A 25487-nucleotide genomic window follows, 5' to 3' on the forward strand; every position below is an offset into this window, starting at 1 on the left:
TCTACACCTGTGCTATTCTGAATATATGATATATATTGTGTCTATCTATAATACATATAAGTACATATATAAGTAACACATTTATATCTATGTCTGTATCTGCCTATCTCAAATAAAAAATGTTACAAGAGGCAAAAGAAAACATTTATGGTTTTAAAATTCTTCACGTATATAAGTATCTGAATACCTACATAAATAAAGTAGAATTGGACAGTTTAATCTGCAGTTTCTTTAGAGTAAGCAAAGTGAATGTCTTTCTATTTCTACAGAAATGGGAAATACTAATAATATTCTCTGACTGTCTTTCTTTTTCTCTCTATAATATACATGCTCACACACAAATACACAAATACATTGATCTTTCAAGTTAAAAAACTCACAACTCACAATATAATCCTTTTTAACTTCCAAAATATCACTATCAGGTTTATAGTTCTGCTGAACTGAAAAATTTTGGGAGAAGCTTAGAAAACTTTTATGGATAAAGAGAAATCAAAATCATGCTTTTAAAATTGGAAGGCAAGAAGAGTTTTCAGCTATATAAATTGGTCTACAAAAGGTATTACTAAAGAACTAAAGTATGCTGCAAATGTACAGATGCCCTGACCTGTGGAGATACAGTAATTCCACTGACAATAAGAAGCATGAGCAATTTTTTTTATTTCTTTACTGCCCAATGTCTTTGATGAAAAAGTACTATCAACCTAGACTACAGAATGTGGCATTAAAGTTTAATTCTCTTCAATCAGGTAGGCAGAGATCAAATTCTGACACTGGCTTTTATTGTGGAAGAGTTAGAACTTTCTGAAAATCTCTTTTAAATCATTGAAGCGACCAAAAATGTTATAAGAGCCAAAAGAAAACATATGCAGTTTTTTTCACATATTCAAATATCTCCACACCTACATGAGGAAAGTATAATCAGAGAGTTTAATCCATGTTTTTTTCCAGAGGAAACTTTTTTTTTTTAAAGTTTAGTCTTGCTGCTTATTTAACTCTTTAGATTCCTGTCCTGTTTTTGCATTAACACAGTTGTATAAGCAGGCTTTCCTATAAATTAAAACATTAACAGCAGAAAAGTAAAGTACCATATAATTCCATACACTGACATTAGCTTTTTTACTTTTTTACTTAAAAAATAAAAATAATCATACTGATAGAAAGTTTTTTTGTTTTCAGTGTGAATATGACTTATGAAGTGTAGCTAAAATTTGAAAACCTAGCTGCAAGCATGGGTTACATTTTTGAAAATAATGAACAAAAGGATCCGAATTTTGAATATTTTTTCTACAATTGCACAAGTCAGATTAATCTGCTATAATAGAAGCACACATTAAGCACAATAAAGTATTTATTAGTGTTCAAAATTACTATTTTTTACGCCCCTCTCATCTGAATAAACTGTCTTTCTAAATAATGAGAAGTTTATCTAATCGTTTCTTTTAACTAATTCTACTTCAATTTTTATAACTTTATAGTTCTGGGAAATACATCCTTACTTTCAAAAGGGCAACACACAGAAAACATCCGAATGTTTTAAAAAAATCATCATTTTAGGGCCAGTCATAAGTTGAAAAATAGCACATGTAAATTTGCAGAAGGCAAATGTAATTTTTTTATATAGGACAAGCATTAAGCACTAAAATTAATTTAACAAAGATACACTTTTGAAGAAAAAATAAGTGTTTATATTTTTCTCACCACTGATAACTCAAATACAGATTAAAAACCATATCATTCTAAGAAGAATTGCTAAACTATATACACAGAAAAAATGTATTCTTATCAATTCATTCAAATAATTTACTGTACAGATTATAAAAGGTGTGGAATGTTTCACATCCAAAGTTACATATAATTTAACATTTTTTGTATCAACTTTTTTTTAAATTTTATTATTCTTATACTTTAAGTTTTAGGGTACATGTGCACAATGTGCAGGTTAGTTACATATGTATACTTGTGCCATGCTGGTGTGCTGCACCCATCAACTCGTCATTTAGCGTTAGGTATATCTCCTAATGCTATCCCTCCCCCATCCCCCGACCCCACAACAGTCCCCAGAGTGTGATGTTCCCCTTCCTGTGTCCATGTGTTCTCATTGTTCAATTCCCACCTATGAGTGAGAACATGCGGTGTTTGGTTTTTTGTCCTTGCGATAGTTTACTGAGAATGATGATTTCCAATTTCATCCCTGTCCCTGCAAAGGACATGAACTCATCATTTTTTATGGCTGCATAGTATTCCATGGTGTATATGTGCCACATTTTCTTAATCCAGTCTATCATTGTTGGACATTTGGGTTGGTTCCAAGTCTTTGCTATTGTGAATAGTGCCGCAATAAACATACGTGTGCATGTGTCTTTATAGCAGCATGATTTATAGACCTTTGGGTATATACCCAGTAATTTTTTAAAAGAAGAAAAAGCTGTTGAAATTGTTATATACTCTGGGTTGATGATAACTGACTCTGTAAATTTCTACCTTTGTTGATTAATTGAACATTCTATACCTATTTGGCCATTATGTGTTTTTAAATCCTTTTTAATGTATTTTATTAAAATTCTTTTATTTAAAGTGAAAAGGCTAATAGATGTGTCAGAATTATATCAAAGAGATAAAAGAGTACAAAGAAAAGACAAAATGATATGATAATTTTATTCTAATTATTTCATAATCACCTATGACATAAATTGGCAAGCCAGGCTTCATGAGGAGAAAGAAGGAAGTGGAAATGGTAGAAAGAAATGTACCATACCCGTCTTAACTAGTTGCTGAGGAGAGATTCTCCAAACAAGTTAATCTTTGCCAATTTATCTTTGCCTATCTCATGAAGTCCCCTGCCACACTCTGATTAAGTTGGCTGTAGACCATGCTATTGAATAAATGAGGAGACTAATTTGTTATGAGAGTTATAACAAATTTCTTTTTTTTTTTTTGAAATGGAGTCTCAATCTGTCGCCCAGCCTGGAGTGCAGTAGCGCGATCTTGGCTCACTGCAAGCTCCTCCTCCCGGGTTCACGCCGTTCTCCTGCCTCAGCCTCCTGAGTAGCTGGGACTACAGGTGCCCACCACCATGCCTGGCTAATTTTTTTTATTTTTAGTAGAGATGAGGTTTCACCTCTGTGACTAACACCTCTGTGTTAGCCAGGATGGTCTCTAACTCCTGACCTCATGATCCATCCGCCTCGGCTTCCCTAAAGTGCTGGGATTACAGGAGTGAGCCACCGCGTCCGGCCGAGTTATAACAAATTTCTGAGTTTCATAAACGGTAACTAAACAAGGTTTTTGAGTGTGTAATTCTTTATGTTCCAGTACCTTTGCTCTTTCCTGTTAATCTTCTCTTATCAAATGAAGCAGACCTATAAATAAATACTGTAAGATGGCTAACAAACTGCCTCCAAAATAAAAACAAAATAAACTTAATTTTATATTATCCTAATTTATAAAATTCTTTTAAATTGATACTTCTTCATTCATATTTCATCTTTTCACACTACTAATTTACCTAAAGTGTTAGTGCAAAATTAAAATATGCAGATAAGTTATTTTTAACTCATCCCTTCTCTGTTTATTCTCTATTAATTAATAACCAACTATCTCAAGATGAAGGTTACCAGTGAGTTCCCTGGTTAAAATCAGTTATTTGCCAATTTGCTTCATGTAAAGAGATTTTATGTATCATCTATCTATGTGTCTAATCATCTATCATTTATCATCTATCTCTTAGTGAAAATCTGCTGAGACTAGACTGATTTGCCACAATTATTTGGCTAAACTGATGGCAGCCACAAGCCCTCTGAAGTGGCTGCTGTGAAGACACCAGCTGCTGTGGTGAGACGGGCAGCTCCAGGTGCTGGCACAGGTGCCGGCTCCATGCAAGGCTACAACTGGACCAGAGGTACTGCACGTAGCTCCCACTGCAGGCACCCACATCTGGACGAGGGGAATGCAGTGGTTCCCAGAAGCTTGGAGATGCCATGTGGTCCTCAGAAGCTTGGAAAGGAGCTTCATTGATCAGTAGAACAGCTCTTAGGAGGCCCGAAGTGGGTAGTTGCTTTCTGCAGGCAGGTTATCCCAGGAGACCCAGAGTGGGTAGCTCCTTTCCAGCTCTCTGCAGAGAGGAAATCTGGAGTGGGTAGCTCCTTTTCATAGGCAGGTTGACCCTACAAGTCAAGGAGACTCAAACTGGGTAGCTCCTTTCCACAACTGGTCATCCAGATGTCTCTCTGAGTCTGGCTGAGTAGGGGGACTGAAGGTGTGTGTGGCGGGTGGATGGTTTATGGGTTTAGAAGGGAGGAAATGTGTGCTGATTGGCCATGGTTGGGTCTGGAAAAAGCACCATGAGTTCTAAATCCCACAGTAGACTCCACCTAGAACTGACAGCCTGGCCCCATGCTTCACGCCTTCCCTGGCTTGAAGGTGAGGCATCAGTGGGGACTCACCCCTTTCTGCCCAGGAGCCTGTCTGCCTCCCACCATCATCAATCATGTTGTCCAAGGCACTCAGGCTGTTCTTGTGGAGGGGCGTCTGCGGGTCCACAGGGAGTTACCCTCAGCATCCCCTTGGCCTCCTTCTTGCGTTTGTCAGTGCCCAAAGTCTGGAGGGGGCCAGGGCGGCAGAGGGCTGGCATGTCAGCATCACCCCAAGCATGGGCACACCTGGCCGGTCCTGACAGTGCCTGGGCTTGGCCTCAACCTTGCTCCAAAATTAGAGCAGGTGCCAGGAGTGGGGAAGAGTCCAGGCAGCAAGAGCAGGCACTTCCAAGACTGTGGGGCCATGGGGTGGGCTTTCCAGGGCCCCCAGAGCACAGGGATGCCTGGGTTCACAGCCATGGCTGGGTGGCTGCAGCTGCGCCCGGGAGGGTAGGGCTCTCACCCAACCAACTTGGAAGGGGGCGTGGTTCCTGCCTGCTCCATGGAGTGTAACCCTGGCTGTGCCTCACCTACTGCAGCCAGTGTCTTTGCAGTGGCTGGTCCAGATGGGCCACACCTACAATCAAAATTATCTGGAGGTATGTAAGTTATTACAATAAACTTGTTATTTATTAAAGGCATCAAATTTTGCATTGAGACAGCCATTTGATATTTATCAGTTAAAATAGTTTGAACTCTTTCTCTAGAAAATTCAGTATACTTGGTATAACTTGTTTAGTATTATTAAAGATTAACTTTGATAGGAATTAACAGTAAAGATAGTAGAACTGGACATCAATATTTACTTCTTTTCACACTCTGTTTAGTAAATTAAAAGAAGTGTGACATGTAACAATTCACTTTTATTCTTACCAAAATTTAAATGGTGAACCATTTCTTACTGTTTGTCTTGCCACAGAAAACCACCAAACTCATTAACTATCTGGTAATTATGCCAAACAAACTATCATAAATCCATAATTGTTAGTGCCACAACTCTCTTTAATATGGTTAAACTGTCTACTTTTTTTTCCTTCATTTTTCCTTTTGGTTTCAAGAAATACAGAATTGTAATTAATTAGTCATGTTTGATCCTATGGATCGTATACGCTCCTCTTTGGCTTTTGGAATCTGATGACATACTAAAGCAACGTATGTTTGATAAAGGTGTTTTAAACCATAGAAAATTATTTCTACTTCATCAAAGGAAAGGAACTTGAATGTATCTGTGTATTTATATTTTCTGTGAAATAGTCACAAATATATTTTAATATACATAAAAAATTCACATATTTGTGATTGGAGACTAAAACTAATTTGTAATTTTGAATGGACACAATCATCCTATTAAAATTTATCACATACATATTTTCTTCTGCTAAAATCTATTTATAAGAACTTCTGAAGGAAATATAGGTACAGCTATGATTTCTCAATTTTCAAATTCCAGCTGCAATTTTTTTTTGTACATAGTTTTCCAAGAAATATTTGCTGAATTAAGTTATATAATAAATAATTAGATGAACCATGAAATTAAATTTTTAAAATTTTAATCTTATTTTGAAATCAATTAGTTGCCTAAAAAATACAGCAACTGCCAATTTTCAGTGTAAGTTTTATGTGTAAATCAAATACTCTAATGTAAATTCACTTGGTGAATTAAACGAGTAGTCTCATTTTATTTTCTACATATGGTAATAAAGTAACCTTAATTGTATCCCCAAATGGAATAAACAGATGTATTTTTAAAATTGAACTTGATGCTGTTGAGCAAACACTATTTGTGTTTGATAGAATAAAATCTATTATATTGAATGCATAGGCTTTTTCTGTTACTCGTTTAAATTTTTGATTGAACATGTGATCACTAACTGTGGTTTACCATCACATTTAGTATAGCTGACATTGATTTTATATAGAAAATAATCTAGATTTACCTTTCAAAAATAATAATTTGATCATAAATTATTGCTAGGTATTTTGAAAGGCAAACTATAATAAATTCTCACTACTCAAAATATATTTTTATTTATTTATCTATGGAATGACAAAGAAAAGTAGAAATCATAACAGGACTAAACAGGAAAAGGTGTGTAAGGTATTATATTCAAAATCAGTTCCAAAAGTTATGCAAAAGCTGGAAATATGAAAATTTTAATAATTTCTAATTTATTATTTAATAATATTTATTTAGTAAAATTATATTTTAGATTGATTCAATTTGTTAATAATATTTGAAATATCTGTAAGTATTGCAAAAATTCTGATTTGGAGAACTAAAGTACAAAAATACATAATTTAAAAAAATCCCAAGGAAATTCGAAATTCTAGTAATTTTATTTAAAACATGAACAAAGAAAAATATGTAGTAAGCAATTATAAGGGTTGTGATAGTTTAGGAGGTCATCAGAAAAAGATTTCATTATTATCAGATGAAATTGTAAAAAAAATCTTAACGTGAATATAGGAAAAGGCCTACTAATTTGATGGATAAAATATAATTTTAAAATTATGACATAATTACTAATAAGAATACTTTACATTAAAAAATCAAAATAGGTTGATGTTTTAAATTTGAATCTCTCCATGTTGTGAAGTAACAGTCACAAATTTAGAGTATTACATGTTCCATCTTTTATTTTTGAAAATATAATCTCTATTTAATAAAATGTCACCTAAACTACAGCTGTTAAAATACCAACATCGTTTTCCAAGCTGTAAAACTAATTAAATTAAAGCTAAGTTGATTAATGATAGTTGAAAATGGTTATTGTACAATCAATATCACTACCCTGTAACCATCATAAGTTACCTAACTTCTCTTAGTCTTTATTTTGGAGTTTTTTATCTAAGCATATAAGAAAATAGCTTCTGTCCTTCCTCAATATGATACCAGTATGGATTACTTATCTCAAATATTTTATTTAACAATATTATAGGATATTGTGGTCCCTAAGAATATATAATTTAAAATAATTCACTTTTACTGATTTTCCTGCAATCTTTTTAAAAAGAAACTTGAAAATGTCAGAAATCAAATATTAAAGCTTACTAATCTTTTAACATATAATTAGTGTGAATTAATTATGCTCAGTTCAAGGTAGAAAGAGTAATAAACTTTAAGTAAATAATAAGGGCAAGAATATGAAACACTTCAAAAATATGGAGATAATGACCAAGGAGAATCAAGTGTGGGAAAAAAAAATTATATAAGATTAAAGGGAAATTTGGAGCTGGAGGGTGGGAAAGTTGTGGGGATGGATGAGGACTCGGTAAGGCAAAGGCAGAGAGCACTATGGAGAAAAAAAATGCCTGGAACAGGGTTTCACATATTAAAAACAAACCAACTATCTTTGTGTCTCAGTGCTTTGTTTCATAAATCATTTCCTAAATTCTGTGTAATCTACAGATTTAAAAAGTTATGTATAATGTTTTTGCTTATTTCTGTAGTCCTCTGCTGTGTGAGTCTAATTTGAATTTTAGTATAATTTCAACATAGCTTTTATAGTTTAATAAAACTTACATGCATTAAAATGCTATTAAAGTGTTACACATGGTTAATAATAAATACTTATGGATTTCTGAAAGCAGCCATTATTACAGTGAACAAAGTCATTAATGTCTTTAAACTTTGCATCAGGAAATAAAATACAAAATAGATGTCTAACTGCAAGGAGAATAGTCATGATATCTGACTATAAATATTTCTTCTCTTTTTACCATATATTTTTTTTCTTTTGTATTATTTCATATTTCAAATAAAATATATTGTAATAAAAATAAATGAGCAATGCATTGGATTCTGGTATTGACCTTCCCACTGATTGTGACTTCAGCTTTGATGATTGACAGAGTACAAACCTCCTTAGGCCTTTGCCTTGTCATCTGTATAATAACTAGGATTAAGGCAATCTCTATAATCTCCCTCAGCCCTAAAACTCAACTGAGTTTACAGCTAGAAATGAAATCATCAGGTATTATATTTTCTGAACAAAAATATTTTCAATTATTTTAAATAACATATATAGTTTGGGAATGGCAAAGACTTTGAAAATCTTATCTATTATTTGTCATGTAACTTTTCTCTACTTCAGATGTGCATATTATTAAACTGGCATTCCTTCATTAAGTAATATAAAGTCAATCACTTAAATGTTTGGATTGCCTAAAACATACATTACTAAAAATAAGTTTAGGTGTTTAAAATGTCCATTCACTTCTCTATAAATCACCTGAAGTATGGTTATAGAATGATATGTTACTACACACCTAACATCTAAGTAACTGTTTATCTAAAAGAAATACTAACTTATTTTGCTCGAAATAGTTAACTTTTATTTTATTTCAGTATGCAAAGCAATACTGCCTATGTATTTGTTCACAGTAATAAGGAGACTAACTATATGTCAGTGGTTCATTCATTTTACTATCCAGAGTCACATTCCAGTCAGGCTTAAGTCCTTCTTTCCCTTCCTTCTCCCTCCCTCCTTCCCTTACTTCCTTCCTCCCTCCCTCCTTCCGTCCTGCCTCCTTCCTTCCTCCTTTCCCTTCTTCCCTTCTTCCCTTCCTTTCCCTTCCCTTCCTCCCTTCCCTTCTTCCCTTCCCTTCCCTTCTTCCCTTTCCTTCCCTTCCCTTCCTGTTTAAATAATCTTACCTATGATCACGATATAGCACACTAAGGATTTACAGTATAAAACATGCTTTGGAAGAATTATATATTTTCAAGAATTATATTTTCAACTGGCACACTGAAGCAAGCGGACACTGATATAGACAATGTCATACGGTAGCAACATCAGAGTTTATCACATTAAATTAGCATTTTATGGTAACAATTCAATTAGGCTTATAGTTTTCATTGAACTTTAAAACATTTTTATAGTTATATAACAGCAATAAACATAATGGGTTTATAACTAGCTTTATATTTGTATATATCAAATATATAATTTAACTGAGACAACATGAGATTTATTTTGCTTTGAAAGGAGTCCATATATAAATCAACTTATAAATTTACAAATCTGTTGCATAGAAAATAAATTCCTAACAGGTTCAGTGTCTCTAAATGTGCCTGAGAACATTAGACAAGACCATTGAACTCAAAGTGTAAAAAATTATATCTAATCTGGGTTTCTTGGTAATTTTTTTTTCTTTCTTCATCAAAATACAACTCTTCTGTGTGGATATCTGTGCTAACTACCATAACAAATTTATCCTTGCCAGAAAACAAAGAATCTACCTATCTTTCAAAATTTAGTTACTGCATCAGGAAGATTTTTTTAAATGAATACTAGCTATCTTAATTATGTACTATTGTCTTAGTTCTAAAATAATTTAAAATAATAAAATGTTTATATGAGAAAAATTGGCAATGAACAAAGTATAAATCTGATACGCCTCTGACCTGGAGAGGTCCAATACTCAAAATTTAATAGTAGAGGAAGATATTTAAATAGACTCATACTTGTGTAGTAATTTGACCCTTAGACCCTGGCAACCACAACACATGCAGTAAAAATAGTCTTTCATGGGTGTTCCTGTGCATTAATGCTTGCCTCTCCCCAGACATTTAATGGTTCCGCCTTATTTAAAATAGTCTTAAAGATACAGAAATAATTCAATAAACAAGAGTCTGGCAAATAGAGTTAGGATATGAAAGTGGTCTTCTGCTATATCTAGGTAACAACCACGAAGATCAATAAAGCCGGGATACAAAATGCTAGAAACTGACACACTGAGTCAACTTAATTTTGTAACAATAAAAAGATGAGTTCAGCTATATGAACTTTGAAAAAAATCAAACTCTTGGAATAAACTACTCTGTAAACAGAAGATAATAATATGGGTTTTTAAGTGGGCGTTACATTTACGATGAAAGAAAATAATGAAAAACTAAGGCTCATTGAAAAGTAAAAGAGAATAAAATACGAAAATTTCAGAAAAGCTGGATAAAAGTTTGAGAAGTAAATAAAAACGTGAGAAGGAACAAAAATATAAAAACTGAAAAAAGTGAAATACATGAAGGACAGAGTTTTAAGTGGTGTTACAATAGCAAGGATATAGAATCAACCTACGTGCCCATCAACAGCGGATCGAAAAAAGAAAATGTGGTACATATACACCACACCATAGAGTACTATGCAGCCACAAAAAATAATGAAATTATGCCCTTTGCAGAAACATGAGTGGAGCTGGAAGCCATGATCCTAAATGACCGAACACAAGAACAGAAAACCAAACACCCTACGTTCTCCATATAAGTGGGAGCTAAACATTGAATACACATGATCATAAAGGTGGGAACAACAGACAATGGGGATCACTAGATGCAGAAGGGAGAAAAGGGGCTGAAGAACCTCTTATTGGGTGCTATACTCATGGCCTGGGTGATGGGATTTTTGGGATCTCAAGCCTCAGCATCAAGTAATTTACCCCTATAACATACCTGTGTATGTGTCCTTTAATCTATAATAAATGTTGAAAATGTTGAAAATTTTAAAAAAGGAAGCAAAAAATTTCATCAAAGAAAATTTTTAAGAAGTGTAATATACAATATGTAAGCAATATTGCTACCCAAAGTAGAATGCAGAATGAGTGACTCAGTATCAATCTGCATAAGACAAATAGAATAATTTAAAAAATTCTCCTGACTTGAAGAAATAAATAACAGAAACATATGACACCACATATTTTGAATAAACACTTAAAACTCCAGAAATAAAAACAGAAGGGAATTAAATTATAAGTTCTCTGTATGTCAGTCATTGGAATAAATCTTTTCTACATGGTTTTTAATTAAATAAAAGTCATGTTAACTTCTGTGAAAGAAATGAATCAACTGAATTTATAACATATAGCATTCATGAAAATAGACCATTCCTTGGTTTAATTTTGGCAATGATGGAGATGAAAGCAAACTTGACAGCACTTACTATATCATCCTCAGTCAAAGATAAGATCTAAGAAATTTACATTTCACCAAGTTAAAATTAATATGTGAATCTTACAACACAACAAAATATTTTAGGTTGGCAATTTTAAAAATTACAGGCAATTTTAAAGGGTAGCACAGTCTTTATCTTTTTTGTTTATTTGTGTAATGTCATTCAGCATTAAATTTCAATTGGAAAAAATAATTCTAAAATAATTATAAGAGCAAGCATGTGGAATATTCTGCAGGTCATTAAAGGCTGAAATATTTAATAAAATAGTTTTCCTTGCAAGTAAGACCTCAGGATAAATACCCTTAAGGTGCAAAGTTATAAAGTTGAGTAATTTTCCCAATTAAAGTCAAACAAACCTTAGCATTAACAAACCAGCAACAAGAATGAAGACATTAACTTTTACTCTGATTGGCATAAACTTTGAAGCAAAAATAATATAAAGATAACAACAACAAAATATTCTACCAGGTTTTTAAGAGTGACATGATTCTTTTTGATTAAATTTAGAGAACACAAAATAGAACTCAGAACAATAAGTTCAATTTTCTTCTTTAAATATCAAATAATAATTTTATTATGATTTTACATAAACATATTATGGATTAACCCTTAACCCATGAATAAATCTGACAATTTAACTTGAAAAGCACTACCTCCTATCCTAGCATATGAATTTTCTTTTGTAAGTAAACTATCTAAGGACTGTGTTGACTTGGCACCAGCTCTGACTTCTCATAGTGTAGCCTGGAGTCCCAATAGAAACTGCACATCCCAAGGCATTACCATTGACAGATCTTCAGGGGCTTTTAAACACATTGAATCAGCAATGATAATTTTGGAGACAGATGACTCCTATTTAAATACAATTTGAATAACTTTATAGCAATAATGAATGCCTATGCTTATCCCTGGGAAATATGCCAGGAAAAGAAGCAGGCATCTTCAGCCTGAATTCCACAGGCTTCACGCCGTTAAAAAAAAAAAAAAAAAAAAAAAAAATCAGCCTAGCTAGCCCGTGGATAACTTTTCCCTAAAAGGAATATTTATAAAGGAGCTTGCTATGGTTTAGGTGTCCATACCAAAACTCATGTTGGAACCTTAATTCCTAGTGCAGCAATGTTGGGAGGTGGTGCCTGTACACAGTGAATAGACCTTTAAAATAGATAAAAGTCTTTCTCATGAGACTGGATTTGTTCTCTCAAGAAAAGATTAGTTCTGGGTACAGTGGGTGTCAGAAAGCAAGGGTGCCTCTTCTATTTGGTCCTTTTTGCATTCCAGCTTCCACATTCACATCTCTGCCATCCTATGGTGCAGCATGAAACCCTCATCAGAAGCCAAACAGATGCCTATGCCATGCTCTTGGGCTTTTCAGCCACTTGAAGCATAAGCCAAATAAACCTCTTTTCTAATCTCTGTTATTCTGTTATAGCAACACTAAATGGACTAAGAGCTCTTACAATGCTTGATTTAACAAATACTAACAGATTGTAAAAATACACATTTTAGGTTTATGTTTATTTTGATAATCAATTTTTTTATTGAACAAAATGTATTTCCATGAATTGAATCCTGATTTTTAACACTGTATCCATCTGAAATATATGTCCAATTTATGATTAATGACTTAGTCCAGGCAATTATTAGGTTATAACCCTGAGAATCCTTGTAGCGGTCATTTTAATAATTTTGTTTTATATAATTTCCATTTGTATAAAAAACATGTTTACTATATTTTATCAATCTACAAAAGTACAATAAACAGAAAATATGTTCAAAACACAAGATACGAGAAAGAAGGATTTAAAATACACACACACACACACACACAGGTACACACACATGTCTGATGCATGTGTATATCAAACAAAAATGTCATGTTAGGCAATGTGTAATTAATATCTATGCCATAATAATAAATAAACATTGTTTGCCTATGCTAAATGTAAGTAATATTCTTGAACTTATATGAAATTAGCATCTATGTGTGTCTTACTAGAGATATACACCAAATAAAAAAATACAGTAGATATCAAAATATATAAATAGGCAAAACATGCCCTAGATATTGAACACAGAAAATAAGGAAGTGACAGTATTGTATAGAAGGCAGAATATATTAGTGTCTTAAAAAGAAACAATAAAATATAGAAATGATAAGTATACTTTACTAGTAAATAACTATATATCAAGATATACATGATAAACCTGTCAGTAATTTAAAATATATGACAGAAATACAGTTCACAAATTTTAACTTAACATCAGCCTAGCACAAATGAGACTGAAAGGAGGTAAAGTGTGTGTGTATATTTTTTAATACCTGGGTTCGGTTATCATTTTACAAGTTGAACAGATAGTGACTAAATTCTCAAATGACCAATCCATTGGATATATTATATAATCAGAAATAACAAAGGAAAAAAAATTCATCTCCTAAAAAGTTAAAAACTGTACCCTTAAGAAGTGGTTCAAAAATATAGTGATAGAATAATTTGCTTTTATAACTCAAATAAAATTTTTATAACCTATTAAGATCTCAGGAGATAGGCATAGTAGTAACAGAAATGAATCTCTGGCTAGGAATTATTCTATAAATGTGAAATATTAACAAATCATTCATTTGGTATAAAATATTCGAGAAAAAGAATAAAAACCCACTTGGAGAAAGGAGAAGAGATATAAAACAATTATAAAATGAGGGATGATTTAACTGGGAAAGCAAAATATGGGAGTTATGTGAATATATGATATTTGGAAAATAGAAACAATGCCATTTTGTAACTGTTATTTTCTAAGTTGTGCTTATATATATATATATAAGATAAAATCTTACTTGAAAACTTAGTATTTACATTGCAGAGTGCATTACTAGTGGGATGTTTATAAGCTCTCCTAAATATATATTTACTTACTTGTGGGTAAATAAATACTGACCGGCAGTCAAAAGTGTGTCCAGGCCCATCAACACAAATCCCTCCATTAAGACAGATGACTGAATTAAATTCAGGCTCAGCACAATTATCAATGCTTTTTTCACAGTATGCACCAGTGTATCCACGCGGGCAAATGCAAGTAAATCCATGTGCTGACTTCTGACAGAAGCCTTCATTCATACAAGGGATTGATGTGCAGTCCTAGATTAAGAAATAGAGAATCAAATTTGATTATTAGTATAAGGCTGACCATTTTAATAAAATTATATTTTTATTTAAACATAATCTAAAAAACTGATGTGCAAACTTGTTTGACATTTTGTTCCTCTGTTAATTGAAATACATGTTTATGATAGTAAGTGGTATTTTGCCTTTTATTACCAGAAAGACTCTGTCAAATATTCTATTGCTGATTTACCAAGAAATAAAATCATTATTAATCTTTATAAAAACATGTACCATGTCAGAGAACTGCCCCTGCCCCCAATAATGGTGCTAAAGCAAATTTCCTCCGCAGATAACAGAATTCACTGGCCCTTAGTGTCTAACACACCTCTCAGTTTTCCGAAAACAGCCCCAGTTCAATTCTGCTCTCCTAGGGTAATGATTAATAGTACTTCCATTAAATTTCAAAGGATTTCTGGGTTTAATCACATACTTACAGCAAACATTTCACAATGCATTTATATACATGTAAAATAGCTAAAACATCTGTAATAGCTGAAGTTTGAATCCAATCATAATCTTCTAATTACCTACTTTTTCCCATGCATTTGTCCAAATGTATGTCCAGCATTTCTGACACCTATAGCTGCAGAAGTGCAGATGTCTTGTAGAGTTAGAGGAATCTGGATAATATGTATTACTTTTTAAGCTTAAAAATATTTTAAAATTTCTTATAGTTTTACTTATTCAACAAATGGTATTTTATTTATTGTAACTACATGGATGTGCAAAATGGTGATAATATCACCCACCTCATATGGTGTGCTATGAGAGTTAAATAAAATAATGGCACTGTGTCTTAAACATCATATGTGATCAGTAAATATTATCTTTCTTTCTTCTCCACTCTGAAGGCCAAGGGCTCAGTCAGCCTCTATTTCAATCTTTTGGCACTTAATTTGAACAAGAAATATGTTTCTCTGTATATTTAGCTTCTACCATATCATACCATATGCTTTTAAGTTTACAGTTTAGGGTTTATATATATACTTACATTGTGGAAAACACATGTCATAGTACCACAAACATGGTATGACATTATTTTTCATAATGTAAACTGAAAAGATTTGCACCCACAATTAATTCTGAGAAATAATTTATGGAAAGTTATGACATCATTAGTAAAACTGTTTATTTTCAATGAGTTTTACCTAAAAATAATATCTTAATGAACCTAAACCAACTTGAATCATTTTGCACTCTAGGTCTTGAGTTCTTACATTCTCAAGGATAATTGCATATGCAAACATAAAATACTTCTTCAGCGTTTTACCTTGAAAAGTGATAATTTTCTAGAATTATTATTCATTAATTGACACCTATGCTTATAAATATTTAGTGACAGTGACTTTTTAAAAAAGTGTTAACAACAAAAACTCATACTGACAAGACTATTATGGAAGCCATTGCATTAATATCATGTATCCACTGGAAAATTAGATGATGTTAAAAATTATCGGAGAGATTAATTAGCATCATCCTCAATTAGAAATGAATTGTGCACTTCAGTATAATATTGCAGTCATGCCTGGAACTTAGATAGTAATCTTGTACACCCCCACCCCCCACAAGTGATAGAACTAAGTATGTTTTTATAAACAAATGCTATGACATTTGTTCCACCTTTGCTGAAAATGTGAACTTGTTAAGAAAAACCAAGGGCACATAGTAGACTATCCTGTAGGTATTGTAGTTTTATTTATGGAATAGAAATGCAGAATTCCACAGGGAGTGGCATGGAAACATGTTTCTCCCTTAGCTCTGTTTCTAGATATGTATAGAATGATTTATTAGAAAACATTACATAAACTAATTGAATTGTATCTCTCATGGGAAGATAGGGATAGTTTTTAGACTGCCAAAAGTTCTGTCTCCAGGGTTTCAAGAATCTTTTACTAAATTAATTAGAAAGCTTAATGGGAAATACAAAGGCAATTTCTTTTTAGAGGAAATTAAATTGTCATTTAAAGTTCTTGATCTTTCCTGGTTTAAAAATTTAAAAGGATGCCTTTCCTTTTGTTCATCATCACTTATATTGCTTTGCTATATTCTATTTAATATAATAAAGTGCTTTCCCAAAGAGTTCACTAAAGTAATTTCAGAAAATAAAAGATGTAAAAGGTTGAGTATTTAGAGAAAGAGATGGAAGCTGAGAGGAATCCTGCAAACCAGGGCAATCTAGACAAGAGAGCTTGACCCCAGTGATATATTCATTCAACTTGTACTGAAAATATTATGCCAGGAAATGTACAGGAGCATGAAAGGAACAGGGCAGTGATATATTCATTGTGAAATTCTTAGACAGGGCAAAGTACTAACTGGGCTAGTAAATGTGACAGTTATCTCACTGACTCAGTTAGTTGTGTTCTCTCTGAGGGATGTGGTTTAGATCCACAGGGTTGTCCTATGATCTCTTAACTGCCTAGAAAAGGAAGTTACCCAATGTCATCTTTACCATAACATTTCTCTCTTGGCATCACGTTTTATTTTTTAGCATTGGTGTTTTGGGTAGTGGAATACTTTCCTCAATTAAGATCTTGGAGAAAGGGAAACAGATACAGAGAGAACTACTATTTGAAGAGTGGAAACAGAACAAGGTACCTACTAAGTCCCTACCATTCCCTCTGCAAAGGCCTATTAACCTTCACAGAATTCCGTTAACTTTGTCCAGTTCTGAATAAAAACTGCTAGTGTAGTCCAGAGTTTTTAAATGTGTATATTCAAAATCTCATTAATTCTATGGGCTTTTACTTTGCAAGCTGCAGGACTGGGCAATCCAAAAGCCTGAGAACTTTGATTAGCGGTAACTATGGAATCTGTAGCATTGTAAGTGACATGTGGTTGCTGTTGGTAGTAAAAAGAGTCTGGAAAAGGAAATGCAACTTCTCTTATCCCTATTTGTTTTGCTCTTCTGATCTAGGTTTGGGCTCCCTTTTGCATGAGTCGTGATAGGCTTTCCCTAACTTAGGGATTCAAGATTTATGGAGGAGGGCAAATAGTGGAATAGCTAGAGAACAAATACCTAGAAAACATAATGGCATTTATTTAAACAAAAAATACATATACCAATAAGTAATAATCACATTTTGCCAGAAGAAATACTTAGGAAAATATTTCTAATAAACACACAAGTATGGTAGGGCACACACAAAGAAATGAGCAAGAGGGGGTCTTAGGTCTTAAAAGTAGTGCCGATTATTTTCTGCTATGAAATAGCTAGAATGAACTCAAACTTCTGTACCTAAAACACAGAAAGAATTTTAAAGAGCAATAGACTTAAAAAATCTTAAATATCCAAAAAAGGATACTAATAAAATAAATATGTTATTTCCATCCAATAGAATATTAATACGAAGAAAGTATATATAAAGTAGAATAATCTTCTATGATTGATTAAGTGAAAAAGCAAGGTACTCTGTGTGTGTGTGTAATGAATGTTCCCATTTTGCAAGATCTTGTTTATTTTAAAGATTCATTTCTAATTAAAGGATATCGATATTTTCTAAAATAATTTGTAGGAAAAAGCTGACAATTTGTTGAGGGAAATGGACTCCAACTCAAACCCTCTCCTGGAAAGCATTCTGATGGTTCAATCATTTAATTTCAAATAAAAAGAATGAGAAGAACTTGTTAAATAAGTCCCTTTTAAACCTGTCAAAAATCACAGAACCTTTAGAGTTCTGTAATCAAGTAAATTTGGATACATGAAAATAATTTTCTGAATGCCAGAATCCACTACGTACTAATGAAAGAATAACAAAAAATAGAAAAATATACATGATATACATGGCAGACAAAATGTAAATTATATTAAATAAAAAGCTCATAAATTATGGTCCACACTCAGAGAAACACAAATACATGCACTCGTGTATGCGTACTCAGTTTTTTACATGCAGGGGGATACGTGTGCAGCCTTGTTTCATGGGTGTATTGCACTTGGGTAGTGAGCATAGCATACAATAGGTCAGTTTTTTTAACCATTCTCCTCTCCCTTCCTCCACTCTCTTATAGTCCACAGTGTCTATTATTCCCATGTTTATCTCCATAGGTGTTAAATGTTTAGCTCCCACTTATAAGTGAGAACATATGGTATTTGTTTTTCTGTTCCTGCATTAATTACCTTAGTTTTATGGCCTCCAGCTGCATCCATGTTGCTGTGAAGGACATGACTCATTTTTATCACTCTGTAGTTTTCCATGGTGTATATGTACCATATTTTCTTTATCCAATCCACCACTGATGGTCACCTATGTTGATTCCATGTCTTTGCTATTTATACACAGTTCTTTAATTCTTTCCTTTTTATTTAGAGAACTTACACGAGTCCTTGCTTTATATTAAGTCTGCTCACAGCAATATATTCACTATGAGTTAAAGCACAAATTCTCTTATTTCTACTTCATCTGAGAAAGTCATGATTTTTTAATTCTGTAATTAGTTTTTTCCATTTCAGTACATAACATATATTTATAATTTGATATCTTAAAAATAATATTGCTTCCATGTACATACACATGGTGCATGAGAAGGATACATGCCATCCTCCTAAGTCTTATCAAACTTGAAAGAAAAATATCTGCTTTCTATGCTGCCCTACTCACTTTTCTTTTCTGTTTGTGTGTGCACATCCAGAACTTAAATTACATTTTTTTTTCACTAGTCATGGCATATGTTCTCTCCCCAGGCATGCATTTGTTTTTCTCCAGCATTAATTCTATTTTTTAAAGCCTCCTTCTAATTGTCACTTGGACAAAAAACAAAACAAAGTGTATTAGGTTTCTCTAGAGAAACAAGATGAATAGGATAGAAGTATATATGAAAGGGAGTTTATTAAGGAGTACTGACTCACACTATCACAAGGTGAAGTCCCACAATAGGCCGTCTGCAAGGTGAGGATCAAGGAAGCCAGTCCGAGTCCCAAAACCTTAAAAGTAGGAAAGCCAACAGTGCAGCCTTCCGTCTGCAGCTGAAGGCCCGAAAGCCCCTGACAAACCACTGGTGGAAGGTCCGAGAGTCCAAAAGCTGAAGAACTTGGAGTCAAATGTTTGAGGGCAGGAAGCGTCCGGCATGGGAGAAAAATGGAGGCCGGAAGACTCAGCCAGTCTAGTTCTTCCACGTTCTTCTGGCTGCTTTATTCTAGCTGAGCTGGCAGCTGATTAGATTGTGCCCACTCAAATTGAGAGTGGGTCTGTCTTTCCCAGTTCACTGACTCAAATATTAATCTCCTTTGGCAATACTCTCACAGACACACCCAGGAATAATACTTTGCATCCTTCAGTCCAATGAAGGATTAACAATATTAACAATCAGCAATTTTGCTTGTGTTGTTGCCCATCCAGCCCTAACATAAACTGTATTATTTCCACTCCTAAGGAGGTTCACATGTAACACCTTGCCCTATATTGACCCGAGTGCTCTTTTCAGTTAGTACTGCCTATCTTTCTCCATTTCTCTTGCCTCTTTAGCCTTGAAAAACAGTTCATGAATCTCCTGCAGAGTGTGTTATCTAAGCATTGCACCATAGAGAAAGTTAAAATAAATAGGTCAGCTAGTAAGTAAGATAGAGAGAGATGTAGATCACTTTCCATGAGGAGCTGGTAAGGTAGGAAATATATCTAATGATTATTATATCTCAATTTCTTATAGACATTCAATATCTAATATTTACAGAATGAAGGAGCAAAATTACATATAGAGTACACTTAATGTATTAGTGAAACATGACGAAATTTTTAAAAATGTATTAAACTATAATTATTCTAGATAGTACTAGTGCAAATGAGATAAAAAGTAAGGAAACAGAATAGTCCAAAAACTAACCCATATATAGAAATCTATTATATGAAAAGTGGAGCATTCCAAATCAAGAAAGAATTAACAGGCCCTTTGATAAAATTTCTTGGAAAAAATGATTATACTTAAAAGAAACCATTAAGTTAGATTCCTAGCTTTTATCAATCATAATATATTCATTATGAGTTAAAGCACTAAAAGTATTATGAATCCTATAATTATAGATGAGAATATAAAAATATATTTAAAATATTACAGTGGGAAGGATTTCTTTGGAGAGCAGCAAAGCCCAGTTAGGAAGAAAAAGGTAAAGAAAAATAGGAAAATCTCACAATTCATAGAGTGTCCAGACTCTATAAAAGATTTGCATTTTTTCAGAACCTAGTAGATTTTATCTATAATTTAAAATAAGATATACAAATCAAAAAGTAAAGGGCAAGCAATCAAAAAGTAAAAGGGCTATAAGTAGGCAAGGCACAAAGAACTACAAATGGCAAATAATAGTATGGAAAGGTGTTCAATCTTGATAGTAACCTAGGAAAATATAAATTAAAATAATGACAAATTACATTTTCCTCATGAAATTAGTTAACACTTTGTAAAAAGTGATTTCATTTAATAGGATCTAGGTAAGCGGTGTGCTCATACTCTCATCAGGTAAGTGTGGTCTTCAGTGTTTATTTGGAATACTTTATAGCTATTAAAAAGAATGAATCAGGACTCTTTGCATTTTAATGGAATGATTCCTAAGATATACTTCTAAGACAAAAAAAGTCGCTGAGTATAATGAGTTTGCTCTTATGTTAAAATAACAATATTAGGAAAAAATCTAGAATCACGTAGGTAGAATTTTAAGAATTGCTCTCATAATATTGGCTGTGTATGTGTATATGTATGCATGCATATATACATACATATGTCAAAAAATGTCTATTTACTGATATTTTAATTCAAAACTAAGAATATGATATTTGTACTATCAAGAAATATGGTTTTAGAGATTACTTCAGGCAATATTTGTGGTAATGCAAACAAGACATATGGTTCATTCATTCTCTGCCAGGGAATTTATTTATTATATTTCCTTTTCCACATCAAGAATAGCTTTCACTATCCAGAACAAAATAAACACAATATCAACAGATAATTATGCTTTTTAAAACTGTGTGTCAGAAAATGTGCTAATTGTTTTACATGCATTATCTCATTTAATTCTTGCGATAACCTGAGGTAGTTACTGTGATTATTTTTATTGAATAGTCAAAACATAATTTCAAAATAAATGTAAATTGAGAACACACAGTAGGTAAGTAGCAATATAGAGTTTCAATCTTGGTTCTCCGTGAATGCATTTAACTACTCCATCACCCCTCTCTGGAAGGGCCACTTACTGAATAGCTACTGTGTTTCATGTGCATTCTCACACATGACCCTGTGATGTCAGAACTGGTATAGCTATGTTTTACTGACGAGGGAGAGAGACACAAAGAATGTAATAAAATACCGATGGTTTCACAATGACAAAGGCTTTTAGTTTGTATGCTTCCTCCCTTTACCATGTTATTGTCAATCAAAAATGATTTGGAAGAACTCCCCGGTATTCCAAAAGGCTCACAAGATTCTCATCCACCAAGAACGGTCACAATTCTCAGTCAACCAACATTTTTCAACAAATGAGGCATCCCATATAAAATACCATATGGAAATCACACCACATGAGACTCCTGAAGATTGAAAGACATATCCTGAGAATATTAAAGGTGTTGCCCACATCTTGATATATACATCCAGTATTTATATTCTCCTTGTGATATATGAATTAATTGAATCCTATGTCATCCCTACAGATCCACAGATACCTCTGTCTCCTAAGACCAGGGAGGACAAGACAGATGGTAAAATTTAAGCCATCTGAGCAACTGTTGATAATGGATACTTCTAGGATTTAGTTTGGTGGGGTGGTCGGCGGGAGGGAGGGGAATCGTGGAATTTTGTAACAACAAGAGACAAAGAAGGAAAAGGTGGGGAAAAAAAAGCCATGATTTGTAGTTTTGTTTGGAGCAGCCAAAGAATTACACAGAGGAAAGATGAGAGAACAGTTAAATCATCAACAACTGTGGAAGAAATGACTCTGAAACCTACAGCAAGCAATTTGATTTTTCTTTTAAATTAAATTTTTGTCATATAACTTTAATAAAATTATAAGACTTACATTAATTTTGATCTTACATTGTGTGCTAGTCCCATCTGCATCACATGAACATGGATATTCATTAATAAGTTCTGTGCACCTGAAACACAGAATTAGAATTACATTTTCAAATAAGTAGATGTTAAAGCATAACTTCAAGGGAGTTTCACCATTTAAACTTTTCTTTCCTAGTTCAGGTGAAAAAAGCACTCCCATGAGCAATACAAAGCAGAGTTTATTCCTGGGTTTCTTATCCTTGAAGGTGACTGGACTGAAAAAACGGATCAATTTTCATTTTTGCCATTTTCCCCATGGCAATGAAAAGAATGAACAGTTTTAAAAGATAAAAAGTATGTCTAGGGCTTATGTGAGAAACTGAAGTTAGCTATGGCCAGCCTGCATTGCAATGAGCTGCCAACTTTCTTTCTCCCTTCCCTGCTTACAAAGTAGGTGGCAGGATTAGAAAAGAAAACTATCACGGAAGCAAGCAGCATGATGCATCTGTGATACATTCTTCTTTGCCACCTGCATCTCCTAGAAATACGTTCACTCTAGATGTGTATTAACCAATATTTTATCCATGATCAGAGCAGTTATTATACAGATTCATAGAGTCATAAAATACTTTTCATACACATAGGGCTGAAAGAACCAGTTTACTTAGGAACATTTTAAATACTGTGTGGTATTATCTCTCCATAAGCAAATAATAGAATGTCTCATCATCTTACCTGCTCGTTCTATTACCATGAGCAGTTACCTTTAAGTATATTAAAGTCTAATTAATCCACATTTATAGAAAATTACTTTATGCTAATGAACAGAAATAAAAGAAAGGCAGAGATAATGTATCAGTACATTGCATTAGCTAAAACTGGCAGCATCTGTCATCTTAAAGGTACTTAGCTCTTGTTTTATGAAAGAGCATAATTAAAATTATCTTTATCAACTTTCCCTTGACATTAAGTCTTAAATATTGTGAGTTAAATATACTTTCATAAAGCTAATAATAAAAAAATAAAAATAGCTACCTTCCATGTAGACAAGGATTTGAAAGGCAATCATTTGCATTTGTTTCACAGTGTGTTCCAAAAAACCCACTCTTGCAGTCACAGGTATAATGATTGATGCCATCGATACAAACTCCGTCATGGAGACAGGGCTCTGATAGGCATTCATCTAGATTTATTTCACAATTGATGCCTGTGTTGGAACAGACAAGGCAAAACATGAAACCATTTAAATACAAAACTCTTAAAAGTTTGTTCATTATGGTAAACATCACCAAGAAATGAAGACCTCTCTTCATAATGATAACTTGGTATTTGGTAGCAAAAGAAAATATATTTCAAGGTTAAATATATTTAGGTCTATGAATGTTCAGATTACTAATTTAATGTGAATGATGAAAACAAAGCACAAGCTTAATCTACTGAGGAGATTGTTTTTAGTGTGATGTTTGTTGAGAATATTAGTGAAGTAATGAATTATATCAAGTTGTCACTGTGAATACTAATTCACAATTTTTTTGTAATGGTCTTTGAGAGTGAAACATTTATTACCTACAAGAATTAAGAATGAGTTTGGCTGCACGTCCTTTGTAGGGACATGGATGAAATTGGAAATCATCATTCTCAGTAAACTATCGCAAGAACAAAAAACCAAACACCGCATATTCTCACTCATAGGTGGGAATTGAACAATGAGAACACATGGACACAGGAAGGGGAACATCACACTTCGGGGACTGTTGTGGGGTGGGGGGAGGGGGGAGGGATAGCATTGGGAGATATACCTAATGCTAGATGACGAGTTGGTGGGTGCAGCGCACCAGCATGGCACATGTATACATATGTAACTTACCTGCACATTGCGCACATGTACCATAAAACCTAAAGTATAATAATAATAATAATAATAATAATAATAATAATAAAAGAAAAAAAAGAATGAAAAAAAAAATAAAATAAAATAAAAAGAAATACCTTATAACATACTAAATTAAAAAAAAAAAAAAAAAAAGAATGAGTTTGAAGTTTTCTAAATTTGGCTTTAGTGAGTCTATTAATGGGCTATCTGAGATTTCTAAATGAAATTTAACTTTGGCTAAATACCTGGGATTTTCAAAGGCCAAGTAGCAAATATTTTTTAAGCACCTACCAGGAACCACCTCTATGCTCAACTAGAGGTAGCAAGCCAAAAAATAAACTTCCTGTTTACCCAAAAACATTGTTAGGGAGGTAATAATTTACAGATAGAAAACACCTAGATAATAACACAAGCAGAGCTTAATGGAAAGCAAGATTGTGTTTCGTATGTTTGAAATATCTGAAAAGAGCACAGAACCATTGTAGAATTGTTAGAATAATTTCTTTGCCCATTATATCCATTACTAGCAAGCATCTACTAATAAAAACTAGCAATGATTAAGCACTTATAGGTGTGCCCTGCCCTTAAGGCTTCCTGCACATTATCTTAGCTAATGCTCATCAAACCGACAGGCAGATCTCATTAACCTTAACTCACTGGTGAGTATTCAGAGTGTAAGTAAAACTTCCAGGTCACACAGGACATAACAGCAAACAAGAATTTAAATCATGTTTCCTCTGACTTGTGCTTCTGATCATTACTTTAAATTACCTACCTTGCAGCTACTCTAATATGTGCATAAGTTGCTATGCTGAGTAATACTGTAGATACCAATTGGAAAACATGGTTCTTGTAGCCAATACATAATACCTAGTTATGAATAAAGATAAGTAATAAGCTTATTACAATGAAGAAGACAATAATGAAAATAGCTGACATGTGAGGCTCTTACTATGTGCCAGGTACACTCAATTTCAGAGGTTCATGACACAGTTTTATTTCCCACTCACTCTCCATGACTAGAGTGAGTTACAGATCCTCTTTACATTATCTTCACTCTGAGACCAATGTTGATGAAGCATACACTATCTGGGACATTGACGTCTGTGTT

The 25487-nt window shown here is 33.2% G+C and overlaps 1 protein-coding gene across 1 annotated transcript in view; it reads right to left on the bottom strand.

The window, feature by feature from the left end:
- EYS (eyes shut homolog) overlaps positions 1-25487 on the bottom strand; it is a 1986267-nt gene that overhangs the window by 1112996 nt on the left and 847784 nt on the right. Inside the window, 3 exon segments of the mRNA NM_001374351.1 lie at positions 14297-14496; positions 22529-22607; positions 23539-23710. Coding sequence (NP_001361280.1) covers positions 14297-14496; positions 22529-22607; positions 23539-23710 — 451 coding nt within the window.

This window comes from Pongo abelii, chromosome 5 (genome assembly GCF_028885655.2).
Source record: "Pongo abelii isolate AG06213 chromosome 5, NHGRI_mPonAbe1-v2.0_pri, whole genome shotgun sequence".
Classification (NCBI taxonomy): Eukaryota; Metazoa; Chordata; class Mammalia; order Primates; family Hominidae; genus Pongo; species Pongo abelii.